This window comes from Eurosta solidaginis, chromosome 3 (genome assembly GCF_040869045.1).
Source record: "Eurosta solidaginis isolate ZX-2024a chromosome 3, ASM4086904v1, whole genome shotgun sequence".
NCBI classification, from domain to species: Eukaryota; Metazoa; Arthropoda; class Insecta; order Diptera; family Tephritidae; genus Eurosta; species Eurosta solidaginis.
The window spans coordinates 47,649,271-47,668,000 of NC_090321.1; the positions used below are offsets into that span (position 1 = coordinate 47,649,271).

General features: G+C 40.1%; 1 protein-coding gene across 3 annotated transcripts in view; it reads left to right on the top strand.

Annotated features, from left to right (window-relative positions):
- Nucleotides 1-18,730, top strand: part of lbk (lambik) — a 138,628-nt gene that overhangs the window by 91,605 nt on the left and 28,293 nt on the right. For all 3 annotated transcript variants that reach the window (XM_067771559.1, XM_067771561.1, XM_067771560.1), the window contains exon 2: nucleotides 6,590-7,846. In XM_067771559.1, coding sequence (XP_067627660.1) covers nucleotides 6,777-7,846 — 1,070 coding nt within the window. In that variant the 5' untranslated portion in view covers nucleotides 6,590-6,776. The remainder of the gene's footprint in view (nucleotides 1-6,589; nucleotides 7,847-18,730) is intronic.

Sequence of the window (18,730 nt, forward strand, 5' to 3'; positions counted from 1 at the left end):
TGATGCTTGCGATTTGATATTGTTTCCGCGTGCCGTATGCCCTTCAGGTCATCTATGATTAGGGTTCTAAAGAGAGGAGAGAGTAAACTCCCTTGAGAGTATTCCCTAGTGGGCACAATTGACTCAGTTGTCTCTACCAGCTCAAGACTGATTTTTTTCTCTTTAGCATTCTTGCCAATCATAGGATGTTCGATAGCTTGATGTGCCCTGTTATCGAAAGCCCCTCAGATGTCAATAAAAGCGCAGAGGGTTTTATTTATACACTACAAAGCCTTTTAAATTTTTTCAGTGAGGTTATGAAAAGCCGCCCTGGATTGTCTTGACTGACTTTCACCACTACTCGGCTCATCAAATAACAATAAGTACAGTTGATTAGGCTAAGCAATGTTAACACCTTGAAATAGTTAAAAGACGTTTTTCCAAAATTCCAAAGGCAGAGCGTGGATCCTATGTGTGGTGAGGTCTGAGGAATATATGCCGACAGGAGATCGAAGGGTGCCCTGCTTTTATCCGTTCTCCTAATAAACAACGAGGCGGAGTATATGTTGTACTCATAGCAAAAAGAAGACGTCGCATTGCCTGAAATGTTGGAGCGGGACAAACAAAGCAATGGTTTGCAGCCTGAAAAAAATTAGTATTTGAGTGTGTATGAGTGCAGTAAAAGATTACGTTTGTTTAAGAAACGAAATGGTACAACAACAATAATACCAAACAAATTGCCAAATTAGGCTAAATCTAATATAGTGGATAGTTGTAGTAGTGTTGTAGTTGTGTAAAATAGTTTTTACCTTTTTTAGATGAGACTGACCGCACAACAGTCCGTATGTAGGCATTGCCGTATAAGGATGGTGCTTGGGGCAACTTGTATGTACATACATATATACTAGTACATGTATATATGCATATGTAGGTACATTAGACTGATTAATTTACACCGATTGAGTATATATAAGCAAATCCCAAAAACTTTAACTTTTTTGGATACTCGGGTTTTACACACGGGCAAAAAACTTAAGGCCAGAAAAAAGTACAAGGACATTAAGTTTGACCTTTTGACTATCCGGTCTGATGATTTTAAAAATCAAGAAAGTTGATAGTAAGTTTTTGCAGCACTTCGAAACGTAAAAAATGTTGATTTTTACACTTTTTCAAGCGATACCCTTGATTTTTGAATTTTTTCGATAAACTTTTGAGGCACCGCTGAAACGCTATGGAATTTAAACTGAATGTTGTTTTTGAGACGGAGATTCTAAAAGTATGAGCAAAATTAATGTGCCCCTCCGATACTCAAAACTATCATCAATCAAAGTAGCGATACTTTTTTTTTGTCATTTTCAATATTGACAATTTTTTGCTTATAGCTTTTTGAGGCAACTGGGTATTGAAATTTGGATTATACACGATAATAGCCTGTCAGGGACTAAAAATACCTGGGGCTTCAAATTCGATGTGCCCTTTCAGTTTTGAAGGTAGAGACAGAAAAGTGGAAGCACTTGGTTGCGTAAATTTTACTTTTATCACTTCATACCCGTTTGTTAATTTTTTCTCTACACCACAGTGGTATACCATTAACTGCCTCATCTTGGAATATTCACGCAAGGAAAGTTATTGATGTTTGTACATGGGGCAAATATACGAAATTTCCGACAAAAATTAGCAATCGTCAAAAAGTGTAGACAAATTTTTTTTCGGTTTTATATTTTTACCGATATCTACAAAACCGGGTCTCGTGTAACAAAAAAATTTTACATAGCTAACAGCTGCATATATTTCCATATTTTTTTAAAATTTCGATATAATCGGTACAGAAGTGTTGAAATAAATGTATATTTAACATTGCGACCTCAATTTATATATATTTTGCTCGATCTTTTGACTATATCTTTTTGATGATTTATTTCCTTTTTTGGCCGTTAGTATATACCGTTGTTGTTATTGTTGAGCTCAAGGCCGGATTAAATAAAACGCTTTTATTTTGTTTTTATTTAATTTAATGTATTTTTATGAGGCATTATGTAAGACGAGTAACGGCGATGCACTATAGCTCCAATTTACCCCTCAATGTTCCTAACAAAAAGATATTTGCGTGATACCATGTTTCAAGCAAAATTTTTTTTCTCCAAAAAAACCAAAGTTTGGCGGATTTCCCCATATGTACATACCTACACAAAGATAAAGATAGATTGTTGTGCGGCATTCAAGCTCCATGAGGAAATCCAGGATGGTTCTCGGCTTTTGAAAGTTTATGCGCTTACTCTCTAATTTTCAGAGATATAAGGACCCTTAGACTTCTTCCCGTGACGGAAGAAGGATTTATTCTGCGGACTCATCCTCGCTGTTCCAGAAGCGACAGAGGTTATGGGACCATATGCCTAGTTTGTGCATGGGATTATTTAGTCTGCATTTACCTCCTAGTATGCCTATCCTAAGGCTGCTTTTTGGGAGGTTAATCATCGCTTTGCCTGCCGCACTCCTGGGATTCCAATGTCGTTCTCTGAGGCGTAGATTCTTCCCTTTTTGTGTGAGATTCTATTGCCATAATGGGTTCAGGCCATAATAGGTTCAGGCCCTATTTTTCTCTCGGTCGCTGCCTTTCTCGCCAGCACGTCCGCTTCTTCGTTTCCATCCACCACTCTGTGGCCCGGTACCCCGGGCAAACTTATGTTGTTATTAGCCCGTAAACGTTTCAAACTCTCCACCCACTCAAAGGATGTTGATCGTCTAATCTTAACTGACGATATTGCCTTGGCCGAGGCCCGACGGTCTCTGAGTATAACGATTCTTTCATTAGTGTAGCCTCGTTGCATGTTGATCTGCGCACATCGGCCTATGGTGGCAACCTCGGTCTGCAAAATTGCTCGGATAGTGACCAAGTGGTTAAGTTATCTTAGTTCTGGGGCCGTGGCCGAGGGCTCCGTTGCCCTCTGTTGTCTTCGAACCATCGGTGTACCATATGAGAGTGTTTTTGGGTTGGAGCGCTTCTAGATTAAAAGTGTCCGACGTAACTTTGTGCCTTAGCTCTGTACTGAAACGCTTTTCAAACCTAATCTGCTTCCTGGTATCATCTCTGGAATGCTGGATGCTTTGTTCTTTTATCAACTCTATATTCCCGAACTGCATCATTTTGCCTCTTCCAGAGCCCTGTTTAGCAATGTTATTAAGCGTGCGCCTGGCTGCCAGCTCAATTACTATGCGAAGTGCCGTTATCTCGAGCAGCACCTCCATTTCCGCCGTTTGGCATGTGTGCATGGTTTCCGTAATACAGACACACGCCAGGTGTTGGAATCTGGTCAGTAATTTCTGCATAGTCTCCAGAGCTGCTCTTGGTGCCCATGCAACTGCTGCATACACTATGATGAGTCTTACTATCATCATATACATCTACCTAAGGATCTTGAGGCTACATTCGCAAGACTTTCCTGCAGTGCGTCTGCACACCGTTGTTGCTCTCCTTGCATTTAATCTAATGTTGTCGACGTGCTTTATCCACAGTTGCTTAGAATCGAAAGTGATTCGCAAACATTTCACCTCGGACACATCTTACAATCTTACTCCATCCATTACTATTTGCCTCATACCGCCCAGTGTTATTCTCCTGGGACGATAGATGTGTTGTTACAGTTGATACCAAGCCCTACCTTCGTGCACCATTATATTAGTAACCTCAACGCCATTTGCATTATGTCACAAAAGGTGTCCTAAAATTTTCCTCTTGCTATTATGACAATATCGTCCGCGCACATCAGCGAATTCCGTTCACTGTGAACCTCTAAAGAAGTTCATCTACTACCAGGCTTCACAGCAGGGGTGACGGAACGCCCCCATGCGGACATCCCCTTTGTGTCCTAGTGCCATCCTGAATTAATGTTTCGGCAATCCTAGTACGAGCTGTATCGATTGTAGGAAGCTTGATCTCAAAGGGAGCCCAAAAAAGTTGATGCAGTCTAAAGCACATACATACGTCCATAATTCACTGAAAAAACTAGCTAATTATGTAATAAAAGATGAAGAATAAAAACTGAAACTAACTAGATACAAATGTATGTTGGACAGTGGATATGGGAAAGCTTCGGCGAGGTACAAAGTAAAAAGTAAATACGAGTTATAATAAACGCTATAATTGATTTACGCTACTAAGTTGCCGTACAAAGCTTAAGCGAAAATATAGTTAAGTAAGCTTGTTAGGCGGCCGCCGTGGTGTGGCGGTAGGGCGCTCCTCCTACCACACCGGAGATCCGGGGTTCGACTCCCAGGCAAAGCAAAGTTTTTCTAAGCATCGTCGTTTTTCTAAGATGCCGTTCAAAGTCTGCGTAAAACGTGTATGTAGTTCCCGTCTCTCCAATTTGAAGGAAAAATTTAAAAGGAGCACGGCGCAAATTGGAAGAGAAGCTCGGCCTAAAACCTCTTCGGTGGTATAGCGCGCCTTGTATTTATTAGTTAAGCTTGATAGCTAGATGGAAAGCGGCAAACAACAATACGGCATTATGCAACAAAATGAAAATTATAAACCGGAATGAATAACCGAGTTACGATAGCTTTTGTTGTTGTTGTTGTAGCGATAAAGACACTCGTCGAAGGTTTTGGGCAGTGTTATCGATGTTGATGGGTCTTTGCCGGATATAGATCCTGTACGTTCTGGTAACAAGCACATTTAAGAAATACGACCGGCAAACATTGAAACTTTTAAGCCATCTCGCGCTTCACCCCCTAGTTCCAGCAAGAACTTGGGGTTGCCAGAGTCTCGACTGCTAAACAAACAGGATTCGCCACGAGTAGGTAAGGTTGAAAATTAGGTGGGAGAAGTTATAAATTGCGGTGGCATCCTATTAAGATGCTTGAGCTATGCAACTCCTTCATTCATTTGGATATTTTAGTCGCCTCTTATGACAGGCGTACCTACGTGGGTATATTCGAAGCCATCTAAACCGCTGGGTAAAGTTACGATAGCAACTGTTTACATTGTGGATCCAGACATAAGTAGATCCTACTGGCTGGTAGAAGAAATTCTGGAGGAACCGTGATTAAGTTGAAGACGCGTTAGTATATATATTGTAACGAATTGAGTGAAACTCCGCTTGTTTTACACCTTCAGCAAACGTTCGAATCGCTAAATTGTCGAATAAATAAATCCAATATTCAGTAATGCAAAATGGTATTTATTAGATTTTTTTGGGAGTAGTACAATTATACTTCACTTCGCAACTGATGGCGTGTTTAAATCAAACTGATTCGTCATGCCTCAGCTTGCGCTGCTTTTATACTCTCGGTTTCCTCGTTCACCCATTTCTCCTAAGGTCTAGTAATTTCGTGAACTTCATGCTTGGTTACCAGCCATATACATGTATATTTGTAGTTTGTATCCATATGCGTGTGTATATATGAGTAAAACTTCGGCTGATGATGAGTATCCCTCCGTTGCCTTGTATGTATGTGTGAATGATGATTGCTTTGTTTACGTACATACGAGTGGCTGCTTAGTATCAGCTTAGGGATGCTAGTATCACTTAGTGGTGCTAATATTCGTCACAATATTGACAGTCAAGCGGACATCAAGGCATTAATCCCACTAAGCACTTTATCGATAAGTGTCTTTGAATGAACATTAGCATTGGAGAGACTTCGCTCAGGCCAAACCATACACCTTTTCTGGGTTCCCGGTCCTCAAGCGATAGAAGGATACGAAAAGACCGATGAGTTGGCAAAGGAGGATGCAGCATTCAATGCATCGATAGTAGACGTCGCAATCCTTTTTGAGAGAAATCAAAAGGAGACAGGAGTTGCATATCCTCCATCAAGCAGGAAAGGCAGAACACAGGTCTGCGAAATTTCTAAGATCATGTACAAACCTACGACGTCACACACAAAGCTGCTCATATCTCTAAGGAGACAAGACTTACATAAGGCTCACGATGGGGATGCTAACTGGACACTGCCTTCTGGCGTCACATCGAGAGTACATTAAAGAAAATCAAGAGACAGTTATCGAACAAACAAAAATTAAAAGTATTGAAACATTTCGAGCTTTACCGACCATTTTGAAAGGTTTATCGAAAAACATCGCAAGCAATTGATTACTGAATATTCTTGAACTATCGAACGATTTATTCATATATCCCGATTTTTTGTTTATCATCATATATATTATTTCTAATTGCTGTTTTATGTACGGGTCCCTTTTTCGCTCTTATTTGGAATCCAAATCTATAAATAAAGTTTTGGTTGTAAAGATGGAGATTCGGGCTATTAGCGAGCTTTGGGCAATTTTGGTCGTAGTGCTTTTGTTTAGTATATTTTGTTAAAATAATTTGTTAAAAATAAACGATTGTGAGCACACAAAGAAATCTATTTGTACTATGGCGCTATTGTGAATATTTGCACTGCATTACCGGCAGTTGTTACCATACGCCGGATGGCAGCGCAATCAGTAAGTTTTAATTGAATGATAGAACAGCTGATTTCTGTTGATATTTGATAAAAAACTTTTATATTGGTTGCGCAAGATGCGCATGGGTTCGGCTCGTTTATTCATATATCCCGATAATTTGTTTATCATATAAATAATTGTGTTTTGTTTTTGTTTTCATTGCAGGCAATCTAAAATTTATTAGTTAACGGATAAGACAAACCAAGCCGTTGATGGAAAAAATGGCTTTATACTTAAAAATTAACACATCATTTGATATATGGCATTTTGATCCGTATGAAAGGGATTACTGATATTTATCGATAAATTTAAGATTAATCTCCAAAAATATTAATTAATTTTAATAAATAAAATGCACGCTGATATACTGAATTGTGTTTGCACCGTGATGCAAAAGCAACTACAAAGATATGCAAATCTACAAGAACAAAATGCGACGGCATTGCAGTGGTGCGCAACGGAAGCGTGTAACGTGACCAAAACCAACAACAAACACAATCCACTCAGCAGCCGTAGTAATCGTGCGACGAACAATTGCTGTGGTGGGCATGCGAAACGGGCGCAAAGACAAATACGAAGTATCACGAGGCCAATTGCGGGGCGAACAAAACATGAAGAGCAACAACAACAAGAACGTACTAATTATTTTAATTACAATGAAATCAATCGCTTACTAATTGCTATTGTCTGCTCGTTGATAACATTGGCATTAGCAGCGGCAAAAACAACAACAACGGCAATAACAAATACGACTACAACTATGATAATAGCTGTGACAACAACAACAGCAACAACAACAACAAGAAAAACAATAATGAGCAGTACAATGACATTACCAACGCTATTCATACTAATCATCGCCGCATCACAAATTGTGCAAATTAATTGTGTAGTCGCAGCTGTTGCGGTGCCAGCCTCATCACCTTTATCGGCATTACAGCAACAACGCCAATTACAGCAACAACAATTATTTGCAATGTTGACAAAAAATCGTCAAATCAGTGCTGGTGATGCGATTTCTAACGTCGGTGGTGATGGTGGCATTATCGGTGGCGAAGGCATAGATGTAGGCGTGGGCTATGAAGGTGTAGCAGCATCAGCATTAGCTGCTGGATATGTACCAAAACATTTATTGCAAATAGATGCAATAGCACCATCCGATAATACAGATGATTCATCGCTTGAAACAGCTGGTTTTGTGGCGGATGATGGTCAGCGTTATGAAAAGGCCGTAAAGGCGTTAGCTGCAGCCACCAACGGCAAAGCTAATGATAGTAATGGTGGCGGTGGTGTTGGTCGTCTCTTTAGCGTAAGCGCTTCAACGGATTGCCCAAAAGAGTGTAAATGCCTAGATGCTTACTTTGATTGTGGTGATAAGCTTTTGGATCGTGTACCTGCATTACCTAGCTACGTTCAAACACTGTAAGTATAGAAATGTATGAAAGAGAAACAAAAAATTTTAATGGCACATTTTATAAACCTGAGTTTAAAGCAGATTTTGATAGGTGGTAAACTCTTTGTTTTCTTTGGCTCACGACGTTTTGCGAGTTGCTCTATGAGGGTCCAAATAATACCTACGGGCTAGATATATATAATTATTGTTCTGTAAATTGAATTGAATTTTGTACGCATATTTGGTGAATTTTTCTGTTAAAACATTTTATTCTTGTATCTTATTTTATATTATTGTATTGCTTTTACCGCTGATGATTGTTGCTTTGATTACATTCCGAAGAAGCATGACTGGTGAGCCAATTTTCAAAGTTGATATATGCGCAGGCATTCCTTTTGGTTCTAAGGAGTATAGAAATTCATTTGGATAATTCACAATTTTATCTTCTCATCTGTAACTGTGTCGATCGATTTATATTTCGTCACTTCACCAGGAAATTGATTTTGAAAGCTATCATTGATTTTGTTAACATGATCATTTTTGGGAGCTAAGATAGTTCTTTCGCATAGCCAAAAAACAAAAACATTTAAATTTAAAATTCTTAATTCTGAAATATGAAAAACTTTCGTCTTGATCGAAGGAACCTCGAGCCAAAATTTGGTGATGATCGAAGTATAGCAAACACGTTTTCATACGGAACACACACACACAGAATTTGATTTTTATAGAAGATGTAGATAGACTGAAGCTAAACAATTTTTTTAGCAGCGGCAGATTACTAAACGTCCAAAAGGCATAACAGCTAAACTCAACAATGCAGTCAAACTTTAGGTGTTAAAATAACTTAAGTTTGTACAGCAGCCATAGTTTTTCCCCATTCCACATTTTACTGGAGGTTTTAGGATTTAACGTCACATAGCTCCTTACCAATTTTAATTATCCTTCCATTACGACATCCAGATATATGCAGTATAATATATTCCATTTGTATGGGGGGTGCCACGCCCCCTTTTTCCCAATTCCATATTTTCTTGGTGGTGTTAAGGATTGACCTCAAATAACTCCTTACTGAATTTCAATGTTCTGGCATGTATACCTTCAAAGTTATGCAGTACCAAAGATTCCATTTGAATGGGAGGTTCCACGCCCCCTATTTCCCAATTCCGCATTTTCTTGGTGGTGTTAGGGATTGACCTCATATAACTCCTTACTGAATTTATGCAGTGCCAAAGATTCCATTTGAATGGGAGGTTCCACGCCCCCTTTTTCCCAATTCCGCCTTTTCTTGGTGGTGTTAGGGATTGACCTCATATAACTCCTTACTGAATTTCAATGTTCTGGCATGTATACCTTCAAGGTTATGCATTACTAAAGATTCCATTTGTATGGGAGGTGCCACGCCCCTTTTATATATCGAAATTATTTTTAGCCTAAAACCTTCCCGTTGATCGAAGGAACCCATAACAAAAATTTGGTGATGATTGATGTGTGGGAAATACGTTTCCATAACGAACACACACACACACAGAATTTGATTTTTATATATATATGGCTAAACCGATTTGGGATTTCAAAATCAACTAACCATCATCTCTCCTTCCTGTATCTTTCCTAAAAATTTCATGGCAATCTGTCGAGCCATTCTCGAGTTATGGAGTGACAATCAAAATGTACACTTCTTTTTATATATATAGATTTAAATGATCAATTCGATAATTAATAAAGAACAATGAATTTAAATAAAATAACCCAAGTCGAACATGTTTTCAAATTGTCCTCAACTTGTTAAAAAAAAAGCAAGTTACCCAAAAAATGCCGATTTTTTCAAAAATTCTGTGATGCAAAATCCTTTAGTAGGCTCCAGGGGTTTAAATACTCCTTTGAAATGATTCTTAGCTCATACTTAAGTTGATGATATATGCACGTATGGGAAGGGTTTGAAAAATCACTTTATTTGCTTAACTATAAAATAGCGTCTGAAATGTTAATTTTGATTTTCACGCTTCATCATTCAACACCCAAGTCTCCCGGTTTGGCATTTCCTAAAGTTGGCGCCCCTATCCCCAACTAGTCCTTTGGAGTGAATCACATTGGATATAGGCTATCAACCGTGTTTAAATATCACCTATACGTTACGGCTGCTGTTACAAATGTGAATACATAGGCACATATTTTAACCAGGTTAGACTTTATCCTTCGCAAGAACACTCAGGGGATGGTCGAACTAGTCTGAAAGCTGAAGGCGGTAATCCATAACGAGCTCTTACATATATCGTAAAGCCGGATACGAAGACTATTGAAGTCAATTTTTCGAACACAAACGTTTGCAAATTTTGGTTTACATTTTAAAACTTTTATCCACGATCATTGTAAAGTTTAAATTCTGCAGATGCGCCAAGGATTATACGATGTTCACCCATGAGTTACGCAATGACATCCACGTAGACTGCTTATGATTTCGAGGGCGGCATCCTTGTCCGAATATTTACTCCCTAACGTTTCAAGGTGTCTCTCTGATGTAGCATCCGCCAGAAAGTCCTCGGAGCTACATCTAGAGCTTCTAGGAAAGTGACGTCGACGAAGATATGAGTTCGAAGTCACAGTCTTATACATAGCTTCTGTGCTGTCATATGATTTGAGAGCCAGGAGTCGGGATTGCTACTGTTCGCACGTCGGGGAATTGTACCTCTTAGAAATAGCCGAAAAAACTGAAGGCGTCCTTTGGCGCGATCAACAATAGGCCAGCATTGATGCTAATCCTTAAAACTGTGCCACGAGAGTCATGCTATTATTACATAATTGATAGGAACCGTAAGTCGTCTTTGTGCGTGACCATCATGGAGCCTTAAATGATTTAAATAAATCGTGCCGACGACGAGTATTAGAGTTAGCCCAGAACATCTCCTGCGGAGGAACTACGGTACAAAAGTGTGACAATTTTAAGCATTTCTACCTCCCTCCCTCCCGCAAGGAGATTTTTTGAACGATCCGCGAGATTTTGAGGAAGAACCGCGGATCTTTCCGAAATGGGCGAAACGTCGATTTCCTTAAATACATATAAACAGAACCTTTACAAATATTTTTATACTCAGCGTGCTTTGCACATAGAGTATATTAACTTTGATTGGATAAAGGTTGGTTGTACAGGTATAAAGGAATCGAGATAGATATAGACTTCCATATATCAAAATAATCAGTATCGAAAAAAAATTTGATTGAGCCATGTCCGTCCGTCCGTCCGTCTGTCCGTTAACACGATAACTTGAGTAAATTTTGAGGTATCTTGATGAAATTTGGTATGTAGGTTCCTGAGCACTCGTTGTTGTTGTTGTTGTTGTAGCGATTAGTTACTCCCCGAAGGCTTTGGGGAGTGTTATCGATGTGATGGTCGTTTGTCGGATACAGATCCGATACGCTCCGGTAACACAGCACCATTAAGGTGCTGGCCCGACCATCTCGGGAACGATTTATATGGCCACATTAAACCTTCAGGCCATCCCTCCCTCCCCACCCCCAAGTTCCATGAGGAGCTTGGGGTCGCCAGAGCCTCGTCTGTTAGTGAAACGGGATTCGCCGCTCGAAGGTGAGGTTGACAATTGGGTTGTAGAAGCTATATATTGCGCTACACAACCCCTTGAATCCCAACTCGTCTCAGATCGCTGTTTAAAATGAACGATATCGGACTATAACCACGCCCACTTTTTCGATATCGAAAATTTCGAAAAACCGAAAAAGTGCAATAATTAATTACCAAAGACGGATAAAGCGATGGAACTTGGTAGGTGGGTTGACCTTATGATGCAGAATAGAAAATTAGTAAAATTTTGGAACATGGGTGTGGCACCGCCCACTTTTAAAAGAAGGTAATTTAAAACTTTTGCAAGCTGTAATTTGGCAGTCGTTGAAGATATCATGATGAAATTTGGCAGGAACGTTACTCCTATTACTATATGTATGCTTAAAAAAAATTAGCAAAATCGGAGAACGACCACGCCCACTTAAAAAAAATTATTTTATTTATAGTCAAATTTTAACAAAAAATTTAATATCTTTACAGTATATAAGTAAATTATGTCAACATTCAACTCCAGTAATGATATGGTGCAACAAAATACAAAAATAAAAGAAAATTTCAAAATGGGCGTGGCCCCGCCCTTTTTCATTTAATTTGTCTAGGATACTTTTAATGCCATAAGTCGAACAAAAATTTACCAATCATTGTGCAATTTGGTAGTGGCTTAGATTCTAGGACGATAACTGTTTTCTGTGAAAAAGGGCGAAATCGGTTGAAGCTACGCCCAGTTTTTATACACAGTCGACCGTCTGTCCTTCCGCTCGGCCGTTAACACGATAACTTGAGCAAAAATCGATATATCTTTACTAAACTCAGTTCACGTACTTATCTGAAATCACTTTGTGTTTGTATAAAAAATGGCCGAAATCCGACTATGACCACGCCCACTTTTTCGATATCGAAAATTACGAAAAATTAAAAAAATGCCATAATTCTATACCAAATATGAAAAAAGGGATGAAACATGGTAATTGGATCGGTTTATTCACGCAAAATATAACTTTAGAAAAAAATTTGTAAAATGGGTGTGACACCTACCATATTAAGTAGAAGAAAATGAAAGAGTTATGCAAGGCGAAATCAAAAGCCCTTGGAATCTTGGCAGGAATACTGTTCGTGGTATTGCATATATAAATAAATTAAATTTGAATATAAAAATAGGTGAAGCGAATGTTAATGCTATATTCTATGTGGTTGATGATTTATTGTTACAAACAGACTTTCTAATCGGCCAAGATATATTAATGAATAAATCGGTAAAATTCGAAGTAAACGATGGCCAGCCAATTTTGGCAAGCAAACGCGTGGTAGTAGATGGCAGTAAAAATTTCGATGTTGGACAATTGGTGGCAGATATACAAGACCAGTCAAATCGTTCAAAAGTATACGCGGTTTTAGAAGAATTCGGTGATCTGTTTGCGGAAGGCTTAAACGGCATCGGTAAGACGAATCTAATCGAAATGACCATCGAACTTAACGATAATAAAATCATAGTGCAATCTCCGTATCGTATACCGGCACCAAAAAAAGCACTAGTTACACAAATGATAAATGAACTCGAAACCAACGACATAATAACTAAATCTGAGTCAGAATATGCTAGTCCTCTCGTGCTGGTTAAGAAAAAAGACGGCGGCGATCGCCTTTGCGTACATTATCGACGGTTGAATCAACTAATGATAAAAGAAATATTTCCGGTTCCTAATATAGAAGAGCGTTTGTACGAAGCGAAGCAGTACAAATTATTTGCGGTCTTAGACTTAAATAGCGGCTACTATCAAATACCAATCGCTACTAGTTCTCGGAAGTTTACGGCCTTTATTACTCCGGACGGGTTATATGAGTTCAAAAGGATGCCTTTTGGCCTCAAGAACGCTCCTATAGCTTTTCAACGATTAATGGCGAAAGTCCAGGATAAGACGAAACAAGGCGATATGCTATTATACATGGACGATATTTTGATAGGTGGAAATTCGGTTGACGAAATGGTAAAAGTGTACGTTTTTAAAAACTTCTATAACTTTCCTGGGTCACGAAATTACCCCTGACGGTATAACACCGGGCGAGGTGAAGACACAAGCTATATCAGAATTTGCTATACCAAAGAATGTAAATGACGTTCGCCGTTTCCTCGGACTCAGCGGCTATTTCCGAAAATTTGTCCCTGGCTTTGCATTGATCTCTGAACCGTTACGAACACTTTTGAGGAAGGGCATCGATTTCCATTGGTCATTAGAGCAAAGCGAGGCATATACCCAACTCCAACGCGCATTAACGTTAAAACCTATACTAACTGCTTATCGAGTGGATGCTGAACACGAACTCCACACAGATGCAAGCTCCATCGGGTTGGCTGGTGTACTGATGCAGCGAGAAGGTGACGACATCAAGCCTGTTGCCTACTATAGCCGAGCAACGTCTCCCAGTGAAAGAAGTTCCACAGTTTCGAGCTGGAAGCGTTGGCTGTGGTGGAGTCGCTTGAACGTTTCAGGCATTACATATACGACAAGAGTATCGTCGTAAGAACCGATTGCAATGCAATTCAAACGGCAATGAAGAAAAATGAGTTGATTCCACGTATAGCGCGTTGGTGGCTCAAGATTCAAGATTATGATATTGACATACAACATAGACCTGGCAGAAGAATGGAGCACGTCGATGCCCTAAGCCGAGCTCCAGTGGAAGAATCGATAGAATCAGATACAGCACATTTCGCGTATCCAAAGTAGTGATCGACGAAACCGACTGGCTATTCAGCATGCAACTCCAGGACGACACACTGCGAGGTATCATCAACGAAATCCAGGCTAAGGGTCTATCATCCGACGGAGACTACGTAATTAAAGATAATAGGCTATTTCGGCGAGTAGACCACAAATCGTTATGGGTCGTCCCCAAGACCCTAAGATATCGAGTAACGCAAGACGCTCACGACCGTGCTGGATACATGGGGGTGGGGAAGACAATACAACGATTAATGGAGAACCTCTGGTTTCCCAGGATGTGCAACTACGTTAAAAACTATTTAAAATCTTGCGTGGAGTGTGCATTCAACAGGCATAAGGGTGGGAAAATGAAAGCCCAGTACCATTTCGACGATATTGAGCCCATCCCGTTTAAAACTGTTCACATGGACCACCTCGGATCATTCCTCAAGAGCACTAAGCGAAATGAACATCTCTTGGTTATCGTCGACGCGTTCACCAAGTATACTATTCTGCGAGCAGTAAAGAGCACGTCCACTAAATGCGTAATTGATATATTGAATGATGTAAGTAGTTTCATAGGCATGCCCGAGCGAGTTGTCACCGATCGCGGAACAGCATTTACCTCGCGTGATTTCAAGAGATACTGCGACGACAACAATGTCAAACGTATTCTAACTGCGGTGCGAACGCCTCGAGCAAATGGTCACGCCGAACGAACCAATCGCACCATATTATCGATGCTTTCCCAACCACTGAAAACGACAAGCACTGGGATGAAAATATTCGCAACTTCCAGTGGTGCATCAATACCATGAACAATTCAACTACGCATTGTACTCCCTATGAGTTACTATATGGTTTTCAACCACGCGATATCCTGAAGAACAAAATCGTCTCTAGCCTACATAACAGCGACTATCTTAGCGACGAGGAACTCCAAAACATTCGAACTACCGCAGCGTCGCGAGTTAACGATCAACGAGCAGCCGCTAAGCTACGATTCGATAGAAAATGTGTAAAACCAACGTGTTTTGAAGAAGGCGATTAAGTACTTGCTCAAAATGAACCTCCTAGCACTGGGTGTTCACAGAAACTCGAGCCTCGCTTTAAAGGCCCGTTCATCGTCACGAAGGTTCTCGACAAAGACCGATACGTGATTGAAGATTTACCAAAATCAAAACGCTCACAAAAACATTATACATCTATCTTTTCTGCCGATAAATTAAAAAGGTGGTGCTGATTACCACCCGAAGAAGGAATCGATGATGAACCTGATCGAGAATCTGATCCTGGTTGCGGTAACGAGGTCGTTCCCATTGAGTCGGATGGCCGACTGTAAGCAACCCTACTATCGAATTAACAATAACGACCCTGTTGTCACTCTCACTGGCAACCAAGTTGAAACATGGCGATACGAATCAAATTAACGAAGGACAGTAGTAGTTAACGAGAAAGCGAAGCGAACCAATCGGAGAAACTAAAAACGTAAAATCTCATTCTATTAATTAATTTGAAATATAATATTAAACTCTGTAATTGAATTGTTGAATTAAAAACCAGTTCCTCAAATTTAAGAAACAATCTAACATGTTTCTATACTATCGTAACAAAATTCGGCAGAGAGGTTGCCTTTACTATAAGGAATGATTTGAAGAAAAATTTACGAAATCGGTTAAGAACCACGCCCACTTTTATATAAACGATTTTTAAAAGGGTCGTAGACGAAAATAATAAATTAAATCTTAGCGAAAACAGCTTTGTATCAATAGAATTTTACTTTCTAAATTGAATTATAACATTAAATTGGAAAACACTAAAATTTTTGAAAATGGGTGTGGCACCGCCCCTTTTATGACTGAGCAATTTTCTATGTTTCGGGAGCCATAACTCGAAGAAAAATTAACGGATCGTAATGAAATATAGCAGAAAGTATTTCTAGTAAAAGTGGACGGGATCGGTTAAAGACCACGGCAACTTAAATAGAAAACAAGTTTAAAAGGGTCGTAGACTAGAATAATAAGCTATAAATTAGCAAAAAATAGTTATGAATCAATGTTATTTCACTTATCAAGTTTTATTGTAAGAGGAAATGGGGAGACTTTTTTTTAGACGGCCGGTGCCACGTGTTATGTAGAAAAGTAATTTATCTGAAATGAAATGTACAATTGAAGCTCACGCTGAGTATATAATGTTCGGTTACACACGAACTTAGACACCTTTACTTGTTTTTTTTTTTTTCGTATTACAAACCTCTCAGATACTCATCCGCAACTTTATATTGTTCCAGATCGTCAAACATACCATTGACGTCTGCAGTATGTTTCCATATTCATTAGTTGTTTAGAGGTTTACGCCGATCTCTTTGTCGGCGCGCCGGCCCCGCCGCCACCGCCGATAAAGTGACAGCGTAAACCTCTTCTATGGGCAGGCTAAGTACGACTAAATTTGCTATACACATATTAACATTTAATAAATAAATAGTGATGGAGGAGATAAATGCAAAGAAACCCACATACCAAAGCCCAACAAACACTTAAGTTATATATAGATAAAAAGAAGATGCGATAACTACACCTTAAGTCGTTCTCTAATATTAGAGATTCGACAACAAGGGTAGTTATCTGATCTTTCTCTGATCTTCATCTAACTTCAGTGTTTGTTGGGATCTTGATGGAATTTGGTATGTGGGTTCCTTGGCACTCATCTCCCATCGCTAAATCGGACGACAATCACACCCACTTTTTAAATGTATAAAATTTTGGAAATAGTGCAGCTTAAAATAATCAAATTACATGTTATATTTATTTTTTTTTTTAATTTTCAAAAATGGGCGTGACACTGCCACGTTAGGTTAGCTTGAACTGGCCGTTCAATGAGCACCTCACATAGACTGAATGAGCCCGTAGTGTTGCCAGAAGTTTGTTTAACGACGAAACTGAAAAACCCTATCAAAAACCAGGACCTATCTTATAAAATAACTCCGTCCTCTTGGCTAATATTAGAAGCTTTCTAGCACCTATGCCACTTGCTGCTTCTAAATCTGACATCTGTCACTCCCAATGGCTGGAGTCTTAGCTTGGCAAGCGCAGCGCACGAGCACAAAACGTACTCGCTAGTTTCCTCCTCCAGCCCGCACTTCCTTCATCTGCTATCACTGACCAAGCCTATTTTAAAGGCATGTGACGCCAGAAGGCAATGTCCATTTAGAATATCCGTCATGAGTCTACAGTTCTCTCTTTTTTAATGATAGGAGTAGCTTATATAGTTTAAGGTTGTAAGACTTACAAATGATCTTCGGCACTTTTCAGTCCGGCGCTTGGGTATTTTAATTATACTAAAGCTGGTTTCTGTAGCCGAGCTTTTATTCCGGATTATGATGTACCGTTATTTCATTTTTCTTACAAAAAAAATGGACCCACATATTTTAAGGCATAGGCAGATGCATTTGGTCAGTTTTTTATGCCAAAAACACACTCAAAGAGGCCTAACCACTGTCTAAGACAAAGTCCGTTTCATGGAAATTTTCATTTAATTTGGGGACATTTGGTCAGTTGGACCAGCACACTAGCTCTACTCCACGCAGTTGAGTGGAAGAGGAAGTGAAAAAAGAAGAAGCGTAGGAGAAAGTGAGCAAGAGGAAAAGACAGATAAATGAAGAAGGTCAAGTCGGTGACAGAAAGCAGTGGGCTTTGCTCTGTTACTCGATTCGAAAAGATGACCGACTTCGATTACATGCCTGACTACCTGATAGACTACTGTGCACCGCCATCCGCTCCTGTCGATACATTTACTACTCATATTCCCTCAAGGGGTGAAAGGAGTGGGAAATTAATATGGGACGGGAGCCTGCTGAACCTGTTATTGGATGGATCCAAGCTGGACAGGAGGGTTAGGGTTGGTGGGATATTCTGCAATGAGCTCGGTGCTAGCCGGCAATTTATGCTGTCCTCTCACTGTAGAGCCTTTCAGGAGGAGGACGCTTCCCAAGGCAGTCGGTTCTATGTACCGGAGCGACTCGGGATTTATCCCGACAAGGACTGTCATTTCAGTGTAACCCCATTTAATTTGTTGCGCCCTCCCACAAATTGTCATCTTCCCAGCAGCTCCTTGCAGCGGGACTGCTCCATATTCTCTTGCTCCGGGAAGGTATCGAATCCAATCCGGGTCCGTCTCCTGCCCCGGTCCTGAGAAATGGTTTTGCTGCATCTGCCGGAAAAGAATCTTTTTAGGACCGTCATACTCTGTTCAGTGTGTCTCGTGTAAGGGATGGTTGCATCGGACAGGTTGTTCTGGGCTTGACCCCAAAACCCGACGTCCACGTAACTTTTATAAATCTTTTGTGGCTCCTTGCTGTTCACGCCCAAGGGCGTCCCGTAGCCCCGCTGCTCAGCAAGCCACAACAAGTACCCGCTGCTGCTCGCGCCCCACGGCGACAACAACTCAAACAGCTGCTACCACTCATAACTACTATCTTCGTAGTAGAGTCGGTAGCAATGCTGAGCACCAGCCCCTGCCACCGTCTTCCCCCCCCCCCCCCCTCTTTTCCGGCAGCAATCGTGTAGGTCAGGAAAACAGACTCTTAGTCCCTACCTCCGTTTGCACCGTTTGCCAGCTCAGAATATATATGTTTG